Raw genomic sequence first — 22,511 nt, 5'->3', positions numbered from 1 at the left:
CTCCAGACGGACATTATCTTGCTGAAAATGTAAGACCAAGATGGCTTACCGTAAAAAGTCACAAAGCAGGGTGTACAATATGGTCAACGTACGCTGTCGTGTAAGGGTGCCGCGGATGACAACCAAAGTGAGTCCTGCCGTGAAAAGAAATGTCACCGTGGAGCTTCTCTCCTCGCTGTCGGGACATATCGTGGACAACAGTTAGGTTCGTGTCCCATCGCTGTCCGGGGCGTCTCCATATACGTCTTCCGCCTATAATCTTATTGAATGTCATCTTCAGTGATGAGTTCCGCTTCGAACTGAGCCCCGATGACCAGGGAAGACGCTTCTGTAGATGTGCTGGCCAGCGGTAGGCTACCAACCTCACTGCCATCCGCCTTATGAGCTGATAAGTAGAAGTGATGATCTAGAATCCTATTTCATTTAATAGCAGTACCCCTTTGGTTGTCATATATCTCAGACTTACAGCACAGCTGTACGTCGATGATATTCTACGCTCCGTTTTGATGCCCTTCATGGCAAGCCATCCTGGGCTTACATTTCAGCAAGATAATGCCCGCCTGCATATGGCGAGACATTCTACTGATTGTCTTCGGGCTTGACAAACCCTACCTTCGCTAGCAACGTCGTCGGATCTCTCTCCAATTGAGAACGTTTGGAGTATTATGGGCAAGACCCTTCAATCAGTTAGGAATTTTGGCTATCTAACGCGCCAGTTGGGCAGAATTTGGCATGATATCCCAACAGCTCTGTCAATGAGTACCAAAAAACTGCTTGCAGAAGGACCAGAGGTGAACCAACGAATTACTGGCTTACTCAATTACTGAAGCTCTTTCTCTTGCGTAAATCAACCAATTTTTCTGAAACTATAATAATTTATTTGTTTTCACATGTACATCATACCTACCGATTTTTGTCCCATCCGAACAATTTCTTCGAGATGTATCAATTTTTTACCTTTATATATTTATATATTTATTTTAATAGTGTATTTAGTTTCCAGCCGAAGAGATTACAATTTTATGTTGAGTCGTCAGATAAGCTGCTCTCTGTTTCCCACCGTACCTGCTAAGTGCAAATGTATTCTCTCCTTTCTAAACATCGCATTTAACCCTAGCAGTAACAGATATTACAGCAGAGTAAGGGCCACTGACACTCTCATCTTTGTTAACAGAACCGTATAGTTTTGAATGATTTGTCGCCAAGTTAAAGTGTGCATGCTGTGCATTTCAAACTTTTTCAGAGCTTGAAGATAAAATCTGCTTCTAACCATGTTTGTGTGTTTCGTACGTATCATATCATACTATGTATTCTGTACATTTGATACGTCTCGTTAGTCAAGGCAGATACATGTTTCAGCTATTGATACTGTTAGCGTTTTTTCTTGACGCTCTATACTAGTGTGATGTGGCTTTGCTTGCCTCTTTGCTTGCGTCTTACCAATGGTTCGATACCGTTCTCCAGTAGACCGTTGATGAGGTTGTTGTAGTAATCAATCCCCTTTTGATTGACCACGTTGGTGTCTCCAGTAGGAAGAATCCTGGCCCACGATATCGAAAACCGGTACGCATTCACCTAAAACAGTAAAATTATTTCCATGTTGTGGCTATGTAGATTTTCCCGGAGTATTAGCAGATCAATATCTTTTCGGATCTTTACCCGGATCATAATGTCATCTCCACACAATATTTCCGCAGTCCACCTGGCCGCCATCATCGGGTAAGGAGAGCTAAGCCGCTTTTGCCGATAACTGATTCAGACTTTTTTGGTGTGGCAGCGTCACTGGTTCAGATTCGGTCCAACTGTCTCGGTGGACAAGTGAGAGGATAAAAAAAAAACGGCTGAATAACAGCCGAGCACAACACTTTGAAGGAGTGGCGGTGAACTGTAAGTTCCGTGCCATCCTCCGACGGTGGAAGTACAGAGGAGAGGCGCAGTAATGCTCCAACTCTACGGTATAGGAAAAAAAGTGGCTGGACAAGAACAAGCCACTGCTAGTGATTGTACGAAACGGAATAAAAACGTGGTCGTATTGTATTCAGACCGTGAACGATGGAACCTTTATATGCAGCGAATATACGAAAGCGCATGCGCTAAGGTAAGCTCAAACACTCAATCGTTGCTGCTGCCCCTTGACGCGTATCCTTAAAAATTATTACACATAACCGGCTGATTCAGATGTCATTGTTTCTTCATATTTAATAAAACAAGATTCCAAGTTTCACTTCTCGAGTATCCATTATCACGGTTAATGATATGAACTGTTAATCTCATTTCTACAGATTATTTTCAAACACAATCCGAGTAACTCGAGACGTTTGCTATCACTTGTGTCTCATTGTATAGCATTTTATGTCCCTCTGTAAGACAGTGCTCAGCCACCGCAGATTTGTCATATTGTAATAATCGCGTTTGGCGATGATGTTCAACACATCTGTCATTGACGGTAAGTTTGACAAATATATATTTTACCGCATTCACATGATATTTTCTGAACGCCAAGACTTCCTAAAACATAAATTATCCTTAACAGAGCCAGGAAGTGCTCTAACTTTAGTTGGCGGAAGGAATACACATGTGATTTCATGTTTCTTCCCAGTACATGGGAGGAAAGCCACAGAATTAAAAGTGTCTTCAGTTGGTTTAGGTAATGCTACAAACTCAAAGCACGTCGAATCTTTCTGTCCGTATAGCCGTTATGATTAAACTCATCCTTAAGATTTTGCAGTTCGTTTGGTAAATTCTCAGCATCCGAGATACCATATGCTCTTTTGTCCAAGGCCCGTAGGACTCCTGTACTTTGAAACGGTGCGGGACAGTTGGTAGCATCTGTTTTGTCAGATATGAGGAAACAACAGCATCTGAATCGACCAGCCATGAGTTTATATATATATGTATCGTTTTTCGGCAGTATTCACCATTGGAGGCACTGCAAGTCCTCTTGCGCCAGTTGACAACAGCAACGACTGAGCGATTGCGTATTTTATTAGCTCGTGGGCTTTCGTATTTTCGCTGCATATAAAGGTTCCGTCGTTGAATCAATTATCGGCGAGAGCGGCTTACTTTTCTCACCTGATGATGGCGGCTAGGTGAACGGCGGGATATGGTGTGCAGATGACAGTTTGATCCGGCTGAAGACGCGACAAGCATTTGATGTTCTTTTCATGTTATCTGCAACAGCACCAAACCAACATTTCAAGAAGCATGGAAATTTGTTAGACATATCTGACGAATAGTCGCCAAACATTTAAAAAAATAGTGTAAGTATCTTTTTACAATGGTCGGTTGTTTGAGTGGTAAACAGTACTGATGACTGTTTTCCGTACAATTTTTGGTTGATGAGACTAAGCCAGCCGCGGTGGCCATGCGGTTCTAGGCGCTTCAGGCTGGAACCGCACGACCGCTATGGTCGCAGGTTCGAATCCTGCATCGGGCATGGATGTGTCTGATGTCCTTGGGTTAGTTAGGTTTAATTAGTTCTAAGTTCTAGGGGACTGATGACCTCAGATGTTAAGTCCCATAGTGCTCAGAGCCATTTGAACAATTTTTGTTGAGACTAAGGAAATATTAGTTATTTTCAAATACGAACTACGGAGCGTGTCCCAGGAGGAAGGGGCTATATTCATGGCAATGGAGAACGACCATTCGAAGCAAAAAAGTCTAGTAATCATGGGCTCTAAAATGCAAAGTTTAAGAGCTATGATTACTACTTCATCTTCGTTACTGTGAAACAAATCTCTTGTACTGCAAGCTCTTTTCTTTTCATATTTTGGGCGGAGGTAGTATGGACCTAAAGAAGAAAAATGTCAAGTGTACATGGGATCTAAAATGCGTATCCTAAGACCTAGAAGTACTTGTTCAGTGGAAGAAACTTGTTTCGCATTAACGAAGAAGAATAAGTGCTCATAGCTCTTAAGGAGTAAAATTTAGAATCCATGTTTACTGCACATTTTTTCTTGTTTTGATCCATACCACAACCTCGCAAAATATGGGAAGCATAAATTTTCAGTAGAAGAGTATTGTTCCGTGGTATCGAAGATGAAGAAGTACACATAGCTTTTAAGGTATGGCTTCTAAACCCATGTTTACTAGATTTATTGCTTTGAATGATCGTTCCCTTCATATCCCTTAATACGGACCACTCCTCCTGGGACACTCTGCACTGGTGTTTTAAATGAGAAGAAATTTGTTTTCCCAGAAGTTAGGTTTAACATTTACGTAGTTTTTAATACATGGGGAGATTGTAAAAGAAGCCACGCTGTGATGGGAAGAATGATGAACGCAAGGACGGATTGCAGGTGAGGAAGGAGTGGTATAAAGTCTGCTTTCAGAACCCAGTCGTCTTGCCTGTCTTTACGTTGGAATGCACTTTTTGCAACATCTTTTAGCCTTTGTCAATGGAGTGAAAGCTGGAGGTATTGTTCGTACAGCTATTTTTTAAAAAAGATAAAGGGCAATCAGTCTTTGCTGAGGATGAAAAATTCTTGCCAACCATTTCAAAGATTTCAGGTCTCTGGTTTGATGCGGCCCGCCACAATTTCACATCCTGCGCCAAGCCCTTCACCACAGAGTAGCACGTTCTGAACTATTGTTGGATACATTCCAATCTCATTCTTACCTTACAGTTTTTACCTTCTACAACTCCCTTTAGTACCATACAAGTGGTTCCTTGATGTTCTGAAACATCGCCTATTATCCGGTCTCTTACTCTTGTCCATATTTTCGACATATTTATATCTTCGCCGGTTCTGAAGGGAACCTCCATCTTTCTTATGAGTCCACTCTACGTTCAACATCTACTATAGCACCACATCTCGAACGCATCGATTCTTTTGTTCTTCGGTGTCCCCACTGCCCATGATTCACTTTCTTACAATTCTGTGCTCCAATCGTACGTGTTAAGACTTTCCTCCTTAAATTAACACCAATGCTTGATACTAGTAGATGTATTTTTTCCTGCAGCAATTTCGCTTGGGTTCCCTGCATTTTTTGTTTCCGAAGTGACTCATATTGTTTTATTCCTATCTTTTCCTTCTTCCAATCGTCTATCAGCTGAAGTATCCAAGGTTCCTTCGCTGTTACATTCCTTGTACCTATGTTGTCTTTCCAACTTCTGTGATTCCCCTTTTTAGAAATGGCAGATTTTCTTCAGCTGAACTGCTTTCTGTGGTAAAACTACGTGCAGGACCGAGACTTGAACTCGGCACCGACTTCGCGGGCAAGTGCTCTGCCGACTGAGCTACCCAAGCACGACTCACGACCCGTCCTCACAGCTTCACTTCCGCCTTTACCTCATCTCCTACATCCCAGGCTTCATTGAGGCTCTCCTGTGAAGCCTGTAAGACAGAAAGCTGTGAAGAAGCGTCATGAGTCGCGCTTAGGTAGCTCCGTCGGTAGAGCACTTGCTTGTGAAGAGCAAAGGTCATGAGTTCGAGTCTCGGACCAGCACACGTTTTTAATCCGCCAGGAAGTTTCGTATCTGCACACACTCCGATGCAGAGTGAAAATTTCATTCTGACTGTTATTGTGTTATTATCGCAGTATCTATAGCTTTACAGAATTTTAAACGCATCTTATCGTTCCTCAATGCTTCAGTATCTCACATCTTTCCTCGTTGATTCTTCCAAACGATTCCCTTATAAGCTTGTCTGTTCTTCGTTATTACTACATCGTGATCTGAGACTAAATCTGCACTTGCAGCAGCAGCAGCAGCAGCACTCCGTCTTCAGGCCACAAGTGGCCCATCGGGACCATCCGACCGTCGTGTCATCCTCAGCTGAGAATGCGTAAAGGAGGGGCGTGTGGGCAGCACACTGCTCTCCCGGTCGTCATGATGGTTTTCTGTGACCGGAGCCGCAACTATTCGGTCGAGTAGCTCCTCAATTGGCATCGCGAGGTTGAGTGCACCTCGAAAAATGGCAACAGCGCATGGCGACTGGATGGTCACCCATCCAAGCGCCGGTCATGCCCGACAGTGCTTAACTTCGGTGATCCGACGGGAACCGGTGTATCCACTGCGGCAAGGCCGTTGCCTAAATCTGTTCTACGGTGTGCATTAAAATCCAGTCTCCAATTTCGGGAGCTGTTTCTCACTATGACGTATTTCAACTGGAATAGTCCAGTGTCTCTTGGCCTTTCGCAAGTGTAGCAGCTCCATTTGTAATTCCTTACTTGTGTACTCGCTACCACAAGCTGAAATGTTTTAGAAAACTTAATTAGTCTCTATCTTCTCTCATTCCTACCACCAAATAGTAACTGTTTCTTCGTTTCCTTGCCCTACTACCGTGTTCCAAACCCCCTTGATGATCAGATTACCATATGCCTTTACATACTGAATTATCCGTTCAGTATTGTCATGCACTTTCCCTATCCATTCATCGTCTGTGTCGGCATGCCTACCTACACCATTTTAGTTGGCGTTGGTTTGATTCCGATTCTGATGAGAATAATCCTGTCGCTGAATCAGTCAAAGTAACTCACTCTCCAACTTACTTTCCAATTCATTACAAATCCCACTCCAATTATATTCTTTTCTGATGCTTCTGATATTATCGCATAGTCGCAGGAACAGAAATCCTTTTCCTGTTTCCGTTTCACCTCACTGACGCTGCCCACATCTAGATTTAGCCTTGTATCCCCCTTTTCAGATTTTTCTAGCTTCCCTATTACGTTCAAATTCTGACATTCCACTCTTTGATTAGTAGAACGTTACTTTTTCATTGGTTATTCAACCCTTTCCTCAGTGTTACCTCTCCCTTGACAGCCCCCTCCTGTATAACCAGATGGGAGACTAAACGGTAATCTTTTGCCAATGGAGAGATAATTATGACAATTTTTCATTGCCTTCTGTCTTCTCATGTTGATCTTTGCTGATTCTTCCACCTTTTGGAGGCAGTTCCCCATTCCAGTGGCAAGAGAGTGCCCTGGACCTGTGTCTGCCGCTCCCTCAGGTTCACCAATGACTGTAGAAAATATTTATTTTCACAATTGCGATTTCGGCCTTAAGGCCATTATCAAGTGGTTCACTGGAGACGACCCTGCCACAACACATGTCATACTCCTCCGACATTTACGCATGTAGTCATCATATCTGAGCCGTTTAATAATGTTAATATCCTTCAAATGAAGCCCAATAAACCACACTTCTTATACATTGTTTTTGAGACAGTCTACAAGAACTGTATTATTGGAATAAGTATTAAGGATGTCAAAATTATTAAACGGCCCAGATATGACGATTTCATGTGTACATATCGGAGGATTTTTAATTTCCGAGATATGCTGAAGCACAGTCGTTGACAGTGAACGATTTGATAATGGCCTCAAGACCGATATTGCAATTCTGAAAATAAATTGGTTCTGCAGTCAATGGTGAATAATATACGTTTTAAATAATGACTCAAAACAGTTTTCTCAATAATCAAAGTTTTCTGATATGTTCTACGTTATATCTCGATATTGATTCGGTATCTGTTCTGAATTTAGTAAACGTTATGAAACAAAAATCCTTAGTTTCTATAAAGAACAGACATACAAGAAGTCAGAGAAAGTAATGAGACTGATTTTTTCTCTACCAAAGTTTTTTTTGTCGTTTTCAACGTAGTTCCCTTCGGTAGCTTCACACCGGCGGAGTCGTTGTTCCCAGTCTTGGTTGCAGTGCTGAAAGGCTTCAGCTAGTACGGCCTTTAACAGGTTGATTACATTCTTTTGTATGTTCTCCAGACTCCCAAAATGACGTCCTTTTAAGACATTATTAATTTCAGAAGAACAAAAAACTCAAAAGTACTCAGATCAAGTGAACAGGGAGGCTGTAGAGCAACAGGATTGCCTTTTGAGGTCAAAAATTCCGTGTCACGTAGGGCGTTGCCATGATGCAACAGCATCCACTAGTGTGCAATGTCCGGTCTCACTTAGTTTACCTCATTCCTGAGACTTTTAAGGACATATTAGCACAAATATTGGCTACAGTTTGTTTTGGAGGAACAAATTCGGTCTGATCTCACAAGAGCACGCACACATTCGATGTTTTCGTCGGTTTTTAAAGTTGAGGGTCTTCCTGAGCGACGTTAATCTTCAACGTGTTCTCAGCCTTCCAAAACTGATTTTTGCCAGGGAAAAACTTGTGCTCTTGATAAGGAGTTTTCCCCATAGTCCTGTTTCAACTTTTCAACGGTCACGCTCGGGGATTCCCCAAGTTTAACACGAAACATAGCGGCATAGCATTGCTCTAAATTCCGCTGTTAGATTTTCATAACACACAACAAAAATACAACTTCACTGATGGCGCTCTCAAAAATCACTTGATGGCTATAAGGAGCTGAAACTCGGACTGGGCATCTGGAAGGGATGAGCACACCGGTCTACATAAGTAGAACAACACAGTGTTGCCAGATCTCTCGTAGTGTTATCAGTTCATTACTTTTTTCACACACCTCGTATTCATAAAATCAAATCACATTTATTATGAAATCACAAAAAATTACACGTATGTTGAATGAATCGCCTGCAAACTGATTGGTTCTAGCCAAACTGATATTTTTATTCTCTGTCCTATGGAAGCAGTTTCCTAAATGACGCATAGTGTAACAAAAAGAGAAATTCTCAGAATAAAACGTAATTCTAGTATTTATAAGCAGCATACGGAGAAATAATTGTAAATACAATGTTTCAGACTCTTCTTTGTTACAATTTCCCCTGGCCGGTTGTAAAAACGGCAGCGACCGGGAATTTTGCATTATTATGTTACTTAGGGTAATATATGAGTTAGACTACATCAACAAATCACCTAAATGTTAAAAGTGAATGCTTGATTTCAGCAAAAAAGATGGAAAAGCTTTAACAGTTAGATTCAGTTCTAGTTGCAGAAACTCGACTTTATTCCACCTGAAATTTTAAGCCTCAGCATTGCAGGGATGGTAGCAGGTGCTGTCTGTAAGTCTCATCTATACTCCATATGTTTCTGTACGAAGTCTCCAGTAAGCGACGTTCAAATGCCGATATTCGACTAGGTTCTTCTTTGTTTAAGTTAAGAAGCTTGGGTTTTGAACCGGGGACCTAGAAACGACGGAGAGACTTCGTCCCCACCGTAGCCCTCAGTGGTTCACAACCGCACAACAGGCTACAGCAGTCCACTCAGCCCACTGCCGCTCCGCACCGAACTCAGGGTTACTGTGCGGTTCGGCCCCCAGTGGAACCCCCACCCCGGGAACGTCTCACGTCTCATACCAGACGAATGCATGCATACGTGGAGGTAGTGTTTGCGCAGCAATCGCCGACATAGTATAATTGAGGCGGAATACGGTGAACCAGCCCGCATTCGCCGAGGCAGATGGAAAACCGCCTTAAAAACCATCCACAGGCAGGCCGGCACGCCGGATCTCGACACTAATGCACCAGGTGGATTCGAGCCGGGGACCGGCACGCCTTCCCGCTTGGGAAGCAACGTCGGACCGCGCGACTAGCTGGGTGGGCAAGTTCGGAGACTTGATCCTGGATTCTCGACTTGACTTACGACTACTTGGCTTCTACTTCGGTTACGATTTGATTTCAGACCGTAAATTAACGCTTGAGGAAATGTGTTCTATGCCCGTAGCTGCAAACCAAATGTGTGACGCTCCACGGCTCGTTCACTGCTCACTAGCAATTGCAGTTCCGCTGTCCTCATTACGTTTCGGACTTTGTCAGTATCGATTACAGTATAAAAGTGAGAATGAAGCTCTTAGTGAGAATGGAAATCTTTTGCTTTGCATATGGAAACCTCTTACTGACGGATATCATCAGATTACTTGGATCACCGAAGAATTTAGTCGTGTCGCTAACATTACTTTCTTAGTACGCTTACGTGAGCTGCCATTATACAGCAAGGATTCCATTGAACGAGTATCTGTTTTTGTTTTCTACAAACAGCAATATTTTTATCGCAGTCCCATACCCTGTACTTTACTTCGAACACATTCTGTATCAGAAAGTGCCAAACTTGTCCTTATTTTTAAATTCATTCGTCTTATAGCAGCATTAAAAAATCTTTTACCGCAACTTGCTGTGGTCAAACTACTGAAGAAAAAAGATCCCAGCTTCAATAAATAATTAATACAGAATAATGAAATTTCTGGAATACATTTGCCTAGTGAAATTTAAGTGCTATTTAAGTGATTATCATTGCAAGTTGTCCTTATTGGTAGCTATGCGCTCAGCGCAGCGGATTGCTATGTGAAGGGGCACAGATTCGATTTCTGGGTGGGTCAGAGGTTTTCTCCGCTCGAGGACAGGGTGTTACGTTGTCCTTGCTTACGTACGGACATCACTGACTTCCCGTTAACGGGATGACTGACTGGGGACATCCTGAAAGCTAATAAAAAAATAAAGAATAAACCATAGCAAGTTCACAGGTTAATGTAAGCGCAGGAAAAGCCATTGCAGATGTGAAATGTTGGTACCATTGGTGCCACCAGAATGTTGATGGCAAGCATGCAAACGTGCATGTATTGTGTCATGCAGGTGCCAGATGTCAGTTTGTGGGATGGAGTTCGATGCCTGTTGCACTTGGTCGGCCAGTAAAGGGACGGTTAATGCTGTTTGTAGATGCCACTGGAGTTTCAGTGCTTGACTGGAGACAGATATTGTGATCGAGCAGGCAAATGCACCATGTCCACACTCCGTAGAGCATGTTGGGTTACAACAGCGGTATAGGGGCTAGCTTTATCCTGTTGGAAAAAACCCCTGGAACGCTAATCATAAATGGCAGCACCACAGATCGAATCGTCAGACTGATGTACAAATTTGCAGTCAGGGTGCGTGGGATAACCATGAGTCCTGCTGTCATAGCTCCAGGTGTAGGTCCAGCGTGTCAAGCATCCAGGAAGTTTGCAGGCCTTCAACTGGCCTCCCTGTAACCAAGACACGTCCATCACTGGCGCCGAGCAGAACCAGCTTTCATCAGAAAACACAGCAGACCTCCATTCTGCTCTCTATTGAGCTCTCGCTTGACACCATTGAAGTCACAAACGGCTGTGGTTTGCGGTCAGTGGAACGCGCTCTTCAGGGTGTCTAGTTTAGAGCTGTCCTTGAAGTAACCGACATGTAACGGTTTGTTATGTCACTGTGGATCCAACTGCTGCTCGAATTGCTGCTGCAAAAGCAGTATAATGCTTCACAGCTGTACGCCGAACACGACGGTCTTCCCTCTCAGTCATGCCACGAGGCCGTACGGATGCTGGCCGCCTTGCAACCGTACCTTCCCGCGACCACCGCTGCCAGCAATAATGTACAGTGGCTACATTCTTGCCAAGTCTTTGTGCAGAATCGTACAAGGAACATCCAGCTTCTCGTAGCACTATTACACGACCTCGTTCAAACTCTGTGAGCTGTTAATAATGGCGTCTTCGTCGTCTTAAAGACATCCCTGCCTAACAGCAAATCACCATATCCATTTTCGAAGGTAATGAACACTCATGGCCGATACAGCGCGTATTTGAAGCAAACCTGATTTGCAGTCTCATAGAGGCGCTACTAGCACCACTCTTTGCGACTAGTGAATAGACGTCATCTATCAGATGTAAAAACACTCCTACCATCTTCCGTGTATGTCGCACAACTCCTTCTTGGTGTTGTGATTGTTTTTCCATCAGTGTAGGTTTTTCAGGACTTAATGGCTTTACACAGAAAACTATGTTTCTTCTTCGTATCAAAATATTTATGTTATTCAGATGCTAACATAAATTCTGACTGATCCCAGAGCACCAGAACAAGTGTACGGCAATGTGTACACATGTACGGCAATAATTTGCTTTGGATATGGCAGACAGGTTAAACCTTAAACTCAAGCACACCGGTACCTGTTTCTTTTCGCTACATAACACTTGTAAGTGCTATAGACAGGGCATAATGTTGGCAAGTACTTAAGCATAATTTAGAAATATGGAACAAGCTTTTCACATTACGGAAATCTAAATGCATACTGTGTCCAGAGTACGGCGCTACACATACTACTCACACAAATGAAGTGCGACCACCGCTGAAAAAGTTCTTTTCTGACAACAGACTTTTTCTAATTTTATTTACTTATTTATTTTACTTGTTATCATTGTCCATTACTCTGAAAACCCATATGCTATCTGCAATAATTTTCTTTTGATCACTTTTTTGCTCTTCCTACAGTTTTGAATGATGGGATAGATGCTTGTGTAATGCGGGAGAGATGTGCAGCCTACGAAATAAGTGCAAAGTGAAGACTGTGCTATCTGTGAGTACTTACGCTGAGATTTTTGGCGAGCTGGATGTCTGTCTCGTACTTGTGGTAGGAGTCGCACGCCACGTCGCCATTGCTGCCGTCAACTGTCAGGTTAGGATTGTTGTGCAACCAGTAGTCGTAGATGTTCTCACCTTTCCCTGCGAAAAAAATTCTATTTGTCGATTTCCGTTCTTCCACAGATCGCTTCTCCATTGGGAAGATCTGGTGTCACTAGAATGAACTAGTACTAGTAAAAATAATGGAAATACAATTCTCAAAACTGAATCATGATTGGCAATTAAAAAGTTCATTCCTCTATTAGGTTCAGTGATGTGGAAAATAAAAGATCACTTGTCACACGTTAAACTCTTTTCCTTACTCAACAACAATAAATACCACAACGTCGTTAAAAACGCTATTTCATACTTTCTCCCATACAGTCCGTCTCTGGTACCCGCCGTCACGCATACAACACGTTACAGTATGTTAACTCTACGCTGGCCGATTAGCTTCTACGTCCAGAGTCAGGCAGCAACAGCCGGCCGAGACACACGCAGCAACAGGGAAATAACTGTTTTTGTTACTTTTACGAGCTCGTAACCAGGAGCGAATTTTATAATATCATCTGTGTGCTTAATAGTTTAGTTTCTTGAGTTTCTCGTGTTAATTTAATATCTAATAGCCACAGTTCTCGCGTTTTCGTTTGCGTCGGAAAGTAAACAGATTTTGTGACTTATTACAAGTTCCTAAGCAGGGGCAAAATACGTAGTTTCACCTAAGTGCTTCGGTAGTTAAGTTTTTGAACCTCTGAGTATTAAACTAATTCATTAGGCACAGCTCTTGCGTTTTTGATGCCGATAGTCCAATTATCTGGGTCGTTTAGTTTTCCACGGTCTTTTGTATGGATAGGGACTCTGATTGTTATGTGTGTGGATGCGAGCAGAGTTGGTGACACTTCACTCTCAGCTCCAGGCTGTGATGGCTTCGGTTTCACAGCTTGAGGCTGCAGTGGATGGACACTACTGTTGTGGGCCGGCCATGGGGATCCAGCGGACGTCCAGCACATCCGAGTCCTCCGATCGGTCCTCACCGGTGGCCAACCCAGATACTGCTCACACTGAAGCTGACCCCTCACCTGTGGTCGAGTGGAAGGTCGCCCCGGGGCGAAGCAGGCGGCGAAAGACTTCCCAGGCGGTCGCACATAAGGCCTCCCTGGTTTGTCTGACAAACAAGTTCCAGGTGCTGTCTGTGGCTGACACTGTTGCTGAGCCAGATGCCGGCGCCTGTCCTGTTTCAGAGGATACGTCTCAGCCTGAAAGATTCTGGCAATCATAGAGGGTGGGATTATTGATAGTTTGGAGCTCCGACATTAGGCACGTTATGGGGCCCCTTAGGGACAAGGCTGCCAAGAATGGGAAAGCAAGCTAACGTGCACTCCATCCTTCTGGATGCCATGAAGAGCACAACGTGCAGCCAACTGCAGGTGGTGGCTCACGTCGGTACCAATGATGTGTGTCACTTTGGATCAGAAGAGATCCTGTTTCGAGTGGCTAGCAGATATGGTAAAGGCTGCCAGTCTGCTTGCGAGATGAAAGCAGAGCTGACCATTTGCAGCATAGTCGACAGGACCGATTGCGGACCTCTGGTACAGAACCGAGTGGAGGGTCTGAATCAGAGACTCAGACGGTTCTGCGACCATGTAGGCCGCAGATTCCTCGACTTGCGCCATAGGGCGATTGGGTTTCGGGTTCCACTGAATAGACCAGGAGTCCACTACACGCAGGAGGTGGCTACACGGATAGCAGGGGCTGTGTGACGTGGACTTGGCGGTTTATTAGGTTACAGGGTCTCGGGAAAACACAAAAAGGGTTTCAGTCACAAAGGCTGCAGGCCGAACAGAGGAAGATCGTAGATACTGGAACCATCGGTATAACAGTTGTAAATTGTCGTAGCTGTGTTGGGAAAGTACCAGAGGTCCAAGCGGTAATAGAAAGCACTGATGCTCAAATCTTTATAGACACTCAAATCTGACTAAAGCCGGAGATAAGCTCAGCTGGAATTTTTGCGAAGAACCTAACGATGTTCCGAAAGAGACTCAGACGGTTCTGTGACCATGTAGACCGCAGATTCCTCGACTTGCGCCAAAAACCTCTTTCATTTATACATCATTAACTTTATTTACATATAATTAATAAAGGTTACACATTCATCTTGCTAAAGCCGAGAAGCGATTCTTCTTAGTGTTGTAGCTCTCTGGGGCACTCTGGGATGCTCTCTGGGCACCATGCTCTCTCAGTCGGTGGGTGCGGGGTTTTCCGTTGTAGGACAACGATTTATAAATCCATCTTAAATGTCGGAACTGAATATAACATGAATGTCAGTTCGTCCGTTTTAGTTGATATACTAAAGGGACAGACTGACTTTCTTGGAGGTCGTTTTGATTTCACTTTTTCTGTTACTGATAATCCTATTGGTCAGTGTTGATTAACTGTTGCAATAATTCGCATTGATGCTACAACTAAGTCTACTGCTAGATCTTTGGAGCAAGTACCTCCTCGTGATGTTCTCGGTTATCGGACATTCATGATCACTATATCTCAAGTTCGTGGTGTTGGAGAAACGTCTACAAATTTTTTATTGATAAACCATTGTGTGTTAAAACTAGGAAATCTTGTAAGCTGTTACATGATGATAATATTTGTATTTTTGTTCGTGGTAGAGGTGTAGATATGAAATGTAAAATTATTGGCGACATGACTGTATATAATAGTATGTAACAAAGAATATCTTTTTCTTAAAAAACCTCTTTCATTTATACATCATTAATCTTATTTACAAATAGTTAATAAAGGCTACACATTGATCTTGCTAAAGCCGAGAAGCGATTCTTCTTAGTGTTGTAGCTCTCTGGGGCACTCTGGGATGCTCTCTGGGCACCACGCATGGTGGCGTGTTTGTTGCTGTTACAAGTAGTTTATCTTGTCGCAAAAAGTAGATAGTTCCTGTGAGTTAGTGTCGACAGAGGAGATTGATGACAATCGAAATAAAATAATAATTGGATCCTTTACCGACTTCCCGATTCAGATGATGCAATTGCTGAAAGGTTCAAAGGAAACTTGAGTACGTTTTCAAACACGTGCCAGACTCACACAATTATAGTTGGTGGTGACTTTAATTTATTCTCGATATGTTGGTGAAAATACATCTTTAATTCCGGAGGTGCGCATAAAACATCATCCGCAATTGAGCTAAAAGCATTCTTTGAAAATTATTTCGAGCAGTTAGTTCATGAGCCCATGCGATTGTTAAACGGTTGTGAAAGCACACTTGACGTCTTAGCAATAAATAATCCTGAGTTGATAACGAGCATCAAAAGGGATACAGGGATTAGTGAACACAATGTTGTCGTATCGAGATTGAATATTGTAACCCCCAAATCCTCCAAAAATAAACGAAAAATATACGTATTCCAAAAAGCAGATAAATATTCACTTGACGCCTTCCTGAGAGACAATCTCCACTCCTTCCAAATTAATATATATGTGGACCAGATGTGGCGTGAATTCAAAGAAATAGTATCGGTAGCAATTGAGGGATTTGTACCAAATAATTTAACAAACGACGGAGTTGATCCTGCTTAGTACACAAAACGGGTCAGAACACTGTTGCAGAAATAATGAAAAAAACATGCCAAATTTAAACAGACTCAAAATCCCCAGGAGTGGCCATCTTTTACAGAAGCTCGAAATTTAGCGCGGACTTCAATGCGAAATGCTTGTAACAGTTTCCACAACGAAACTGTGTCTCGAGACCTGGCAGAAAATCCAAAGAGATGCTGGTGGTATGTGAAGTATGTTATCGACAAGACACAATCAATACCTCCTCTCCGCGATAGCAATGGAGATAGTATTGAAGACAGTTCCGCTAAAGCAGAGTTACTAAACATAGCCTTCCGAAATACTTTCGCAAAAGAAGACGAAGTAAATATTCCAGGATTCGAATCAAGAACAGCTGCCAACATGAGTAACGTAGAAGTAGATATCCTCAGAGTAGTAAAGCAACGTAAATCACTTAATAAAAGCTAGTCTTCTGGTCCAGACTGTACACCAAGTAGGGTCCTTTCAGAGCATGCTGGTGCAATAGCTCCGTACTTAACAATCATGTGGAACCATTCGCTCTACGGAAGGTCCATACCAAAAGATTGGAAAGTTGCACAGGTCAAACCAATGTTCAAGAAAGATAGTAGGAGTAATCCAGTAAATTACAGGCTCATATCATTAAATTCGATATGAAGCAGGATTTTGGAACGTATATTGTGTTCGAACATTATGAATTGGTTCAAATGGCTCTGAGCACTATGGGACTTAACTTCTGAGGTCATCAGTCCCCTAGAACTTAGAACTACTTAAACCTAACTAACCTAAGGACATCACACAACACCCAGTCATCACGAGGCAGAGAAAATCCCTGACCCCGCCGGGAATCGAGAACGCTACCGCACGACGACGAGCTGCGGACCATTATGAATTACCTCGAAGAAAACGGTCTATTGAAGCACTATCAACGCGGATTTAGAAAACATCGTTCTTGTGAAACACAAATAACTCTTTACTTGCATGAAGTGTTGAGTGCTATTGACAAAGGATTCAAACTGATTCCGTATTTCTGGATTTGGGGAAGGCTTTTGGCACTGTACCTCAAAAGCGGCTTGTAGTGAAATTGCGTGCTTATGGAATATAGTCACAGTCATGTGACTGGATTCGTGATTTCCTGTCAGAGAAGTCACAGTTCGTAGTAATTGATGGGAAGACTTTGTGAAAGACAGAACTAATTTTTTGCGTTCCCCAAGGTTGTGTTATAGGCCCTTTTCCTGTCTATATAAACGATTCGGAGGCGATCTGAGCAGCCGTCTTAGGTTGTTTGCAGCTGACGCTGTCTTTTATCGACTAATAAAGTCATCAGAAGATCAAAACAAGTTGCAAAACGATTTATAAAAGATATCTGTATTGTGCGAAAATTGCCAGTTGACTATAAATAAAGAAAAGTGTGAGATCATCCACGTGAGTGCTAAAAGGAATCCGTTAAATTTCGTTTACACGATAAATCGGTCAAATCTAAAGGCCGTAAATTGAACTAAGTACCTATGAATTACAATTACGAACAACTTAAATTGGCAGGAACACATAGAAAATGTTGTGGGGAAGGCTAACCAAAGACTGTGTTTTATTGGCAGGACACTTAGGAAATGTAACAGATCTACTAAGGAGACCGCCTACACTACGTTTGTCCGCCCTATTTTAGAATACTGCTGCACGGTGTGGGATCCTTAAAAGATAGGATTGACGGAGTACATCGAAAAAGTTGAAAGCAAGGCAGCACGTTTCGATTATCGCGAAATAAGGGAGTGAGTGTCACTGAAATAATACGGGATTTGGGATGGACATCATTAAAACAAAGGCGTTTTTCGCTGCGGAGAAATCTTCTCAATCACCAAGTTTCTCCCCCGAATGCGAAAATATTTTTTTGACGCCGACCTACATAGGAAGAAACGATTATCATGATAAAATAAGGGAAAACAGAGCTCGCACGGAAAAATATAGGTGTTCGTTCTTTCCGCGCGCTATACGAGATTGAAATGATAGACAATTGTGAAGGTGGCTCGATGAACCCTCTGCCAGACGCTTAAATGTGATTTGCAGAGCATTCATGTAGATATAGGTGCAGATGGAAGAAGCCTAAAGGCTTCGATCGGTTGTCAGTTGTTTTTAGCTGCACACAATGCTACCTGTGAGACAGTACTGTGTGAGGTGCCATTGTTGTGTGAAGTGTACTTCGCTCTGTTTCATAATGTGGTGTCACCGCCAGACACCACACTTGCTAGGTGGTAGCTTTAAATCAGCCGCGGTCCATTAGTACATGTCGGACCCGCGTGTCGCCACTGTGTGATCGCAGACCGAGCGCCACCACAAGGCAGGTCTCGAGATACGGACTAGCACTCGCCCCAGTTGTACGGACGACTTTGCTAGCGACTACACGGACGAAGCATCGCTCATTAGCCGAGCAGATAGAATAGCCTTCAGCTAAGTCAAAGTCTACGACCTAGCAAGGCACCATAGCAATTGATAGTTTGATAGTTATCGTATGAAATGTCTCATCAAGAACGCTGTATACAAATGGTGGATTAAAGTTAAGTATTCCAGCAGCTACGTACTTTTCTTTATAGCATTCCTTACTTCTCCTGTTTCAGACCTCAATCGCCTGCTTGCTTAATGGCCGCCTCCCTTAAAAAATGTGCGTAGTGTTGGCAAACTGCCAACACTACACATAATGTTTCCTTTCCTCGTGAGAAATGTGTGGTATTGTCCAGCGATTGCAGAGCCACACCAACGTCAGCAACAGATACTACAGACATTAACGATGTCTCACTGCAATCCGCAACGACGACTGGGAGAGGCTGAAGAAGACACATCGTCTCTCACGGCACAGCAGCGCCCTCGCACGTAGGTCAGTAAACAGCCGAGTACGGAAGCGGTCTGCCCCAGTTTGTGACCTCAGCTGAAGCAGTCAACATCATAGAATAGGAGCAGTGTCAGTCAAGTCTCGGATGGACTTGTATTTTTGCAAACGTCGAACGTTGTATTTCAAGAGTGCTTCAATAGTCAATGACAGTTGTAAGTTACCTAGCACTCCTTGGGCAAGGGATTGTATCAAGTTAAGTAAATCTTTTATTCATTCATGTAATAAAGTGAACTAATTTTGCATATAGATTAGTTCATATAAGAACCCTCAGTTATGGCTGGACGATTGTAGTTTTGTCTGATCGTAACAAAATGTACGCAATTGTTACAGTTACGACAGTTATCTATCTATATCTACGTCTACGGCTGTTCTTTGCAAACCCCCGTGAAGTGCATGGCAGAGGGTATGTACCATTGTACTAGTTACTAGGCCTTTCTTCCGTTTAATTCACGGAAGGACTGCGGGAAGAACGGTTGCCAAAACGTCTACCGTTGTCTTCGCTATCTCATTGGGAGCTACACGCAGGCACCTATAATATATTCCTATATGCGTCACTTAAATTTGGAGCTACAAACTTTCTAAGTAGGTTTTCTCAAGGCTATTTATGTCTATCTTCAAGTGTCTGCCAGCTCGGTTCTTTCAGTATCTTTGTGCCACTACCCTTTGGGTCGAAGAAAGCTATTGTCATTTGTATACAAGCTCCTTTGTAGATTGATTACATTTCCCTGGTTTCTACCAATGAAGTGGTTTATCTATTGCTAAGACTATGTGATAGTTCCATTTCATTTCTCTACAACTTGTTGCACCAAGGCATTTGTATGAGTTGACTCATTCTAATTTTGACTCATTGATATTGTAGTCGTAGGATACTACCTCTATTTGTTTTGTAAAGTGCACAATTTTAATTTATTGGCGTTTAACGCAAGCTGTCTTTCAATACATAAGATGATTTCAGTTTGTATTATGAACCTATCTAACTGATCTTAACCTCTGCGGTTTTCAGAAAGCGTGAAGCATTGGTTAAAGTGCCTGTAGAGCTAGGGGCAGGCTCTCACCCCATTGCGGTCTATATGGGAGCTAGAATTACTTCCTCAGCTCCCCGCAAGCCCCCTTTTGTCAGCCTGCTAGCTGACAGTTAACACACTGTACAATTACACTCTATTAACCTCCCCCTTCCAACTTCAAGCGATTTTCATTGCCAGACCGAGAGATTCGTCCAATTAGATACATCTTCCACGAGACATAACAGCAACTTTCGTTCTATTTGCTTGCATAAGGGCTTTCGTCTTTACCTACCCTTCTACACTCTACTCTGGATCCATGTCTAAACTTCCAGCATGCGCTCTCACATCAATCTTGGACACAAGTTTTTTAATGCATTATAACCTTTGAATAACGTGCATACGTCGTTAATACTGTACAGCTTGACCGAGCGCCTGCAACGTTGGCCACCCACTGACAAGATTTGTAAGGCGGGTCCCGGACGGAGTAGGGATCAGCTTTACCTTTCTTTCTGTACATGCAGACCGATCGGTGCCCACCAGGTGGCCTCGTCTGCGCCAGAAGAGGTCGCGGTGTACACGGACCTATTTCCTTCCGCACAGCACGTGATGGTAAATATTCTGCGATGTATCCTGGATCGGGCGTCCTATAAAGCCCCACTGAGGCTTGGAAGGCCCCCACCACGGTTGATTAGCTTCACCCCGATATTTATCCTTCCTTCCAACTCTGTCCCTAATCTTCCTCCCCTCCTCCTGAGGGCTTCCTCTCCTCTCCCTCCCCCTTTGCTGTTTCCGCCCTCCTACTTCTGCCCCTCCCCCCCCCCTCCCCGCCTGTCTTCCTCGCTTCTCCTTTCCCAGTACTTAAGCTCTTTCTTGGATTGCTCCCTTACCCCATGTTCCCCTTCACATGTCCCTTGGTATGCTGCTAGCTCTCCCCCTTACCCTTCCGCCCATCCTGCGCCCCACCTCCACCATCGACCCCCCTCCTCTCTGCTCAGCGCTCCCATCGCAGGTCTTTCCAGTTTAAATCCAGTTTACTCTCAGTCGTTTTTTAGTGCTCGCCATACGTGTTACTCAAGTGCAGTGTGTTTTTCGTGTCGTCGCCCTGAGTGGCTTTTACTGCTGTGGACAACGTTTATTATCGTGTTCTCTGTGCCGCCAGTGTTTCTTTACTACGTCTTCGTCGAGTGTGATTTTATAAATATGTGGACTTAATGTAAATGTCCCTCATTAAACTGCTTCTTTTTTGTGCATTCTAACCCCAATTGTTTCCCCTTATCACGTGATAAAATCATCTTTTATCCCCTTATTAACTGTTTTTAACATTCTTCCGTGTACACTCTCTCGGCTGAACAGCGGCACACTGTGCCGCTGCCAACCCATCTCTGCCCACATGGGGCAGAGGTATGAAATTATAATAAAGGAAAAAAAAAAAACTCGGAAGTCGTTCACACCCAGTGAGCCGTCTAGGCCAGGAGCCGAGAGCTTATGCTTTTCGTCAGTCACATGTTCATTCCGATGCCGTAATAGCAGCCGCGGCGACATCCTCTGTCAGCATGCCCCGAGACGTCGACCCAGGAACTCTTCACGTCTTCGGCCATCGATTGAGGTTACGGGATCTCCAACGCCGCTTATCAAGAAGCACTAGAGTAACTGTTTTGTTGTTTAACTTTCCCGGCAAAACCGAACTTCCGTCTTTGTTTGGATGTATTTTTGGTGTATAATGAGAACACTTTTTAACATTCCTTATTTTGGGCCTCTGAATCGGCCAATAGATCGGTTAGTTTGTATTTTATAATAACTCCTTACAAGCGACTTGGAAATTTTTCTGTACATAGACCGTGGTCATAGCAGTGGTTATCTCGCTGGCAGCTCAGATTCACGCCGTTATCGGGCGGAATGACGATATTGGAATATAAATTACGCGATCTTTTGGACGATTACTACTTAAATGAACCATACAGTTATGGTCGGTAGATGAAAGCCATATATACGAGAGCGTGCTGAAAAGTAATGTATCTGAATTTTTTGTTTGAAAACTCTTAAAGCTTCTTAAAAAAACCGTTAGTAAGAGTCTACATCTTTACTCTTCATGTCTTACATTTATTTCTCAACATGGATGCCCTGGCGACAAACACATTTCTCCCAACGAGAGACCCGTCTATTGATACCGTCAGAGTAGATTGTTTGACATTGTTGGCAGAGCCACAACCTCACCTCTGCTTGCACCGGTCCATCACTATCAAAGGAAGTCCTCGAACGTGCTCTTTAAGTATTGAAATAAACTGATCGTATCGTATTTATTGGCCGGGATATCCCCTTCGGGGTTGGGCCTCCGTATTGCAAGTCCTTTTAGTTGACGCCACGTCGGTGACTTGCGTGTCAGTGATGACGAAAATTATGATGAAGGGCACACAACACTCAGTCGCCTGCCGGGAATTGAACCCGGCCCCCTTGCGTGGTAGGTGGTTCCGCTCCCGCGACAGTATGGAGAATGATTGATGACCGTGAAACCAAGCCGTAAGATTGTTATAGATGTTCGTGTGTGGTCTGACACTGTCATACTGAAGGAGAGGATGCTCCATGTGTGGACGACCTCTTCGAATTAAAAGCTCAATTATAGCACGCAATTTTTCACGCGCCGACATAGGTATGCTATATTCAACCACGTTGCACGCTAGGACTCCAATTACTCTAGCGCGGCTTTAGCAGGGCTGCAAGTATGTCGCCATGATATGGAATGTTAACAATGTTTGTTTCAT

General features: G+C 43.4%; 1 protein-coding gene and 1 pseudogene across 1 annotated transcript in view; both read right to left on the bottom strand.

Annotated features, from left to right (window-relative positions):
• LOC126413050 (myrosinase 1-like) overlaps positions 1 to 22,511 on the bottom strand; it is an 83,688-nt gene that overhangs the window by 53,624 nt on the left and 7,553 nt on the right. The window contains exons 2-3 of the mRNA XM_050082947.1: positions 12,254 to 12,387; positions 1,441 to 1,575 (exon numbers count right to left, since the gene is read on the bottom strand). Coding sequence (XP_049938904.1) covers positions 1,441 to 1,575; positions 12,254 to 12,387 — 269 coding nt within the window. The remainder of the gene's footprint in view (positions 1 to 1,440; positions 1,576 to 12,253; positions 12,388 to 22,511) is intronic.
• Positions 5,917 to 6,033, bottom strand: LOC126413665 (5S ribosomal RNA; annotated as a pseudogene).

This window comes from Schistocerca serialis, chromosome 7 (assembly GCF_023864345.2).
Source record: "Schistocerca serialis cubense isolate TAMUIC-IGC-003099 chromosome 7, iqSchSeri2.2, whole genome shotgun sequence".
In the NCBI taxonomy this organism is placed as follows: Eukaryota; Metazoa; Arthropoda; class Insecta; order Orthoptera; family Acrididae; genus Schistocerca; species Schistocerca serialis.
This window is presented reverse-complemented; position numbering and strand designations above follow the sequence as displayed.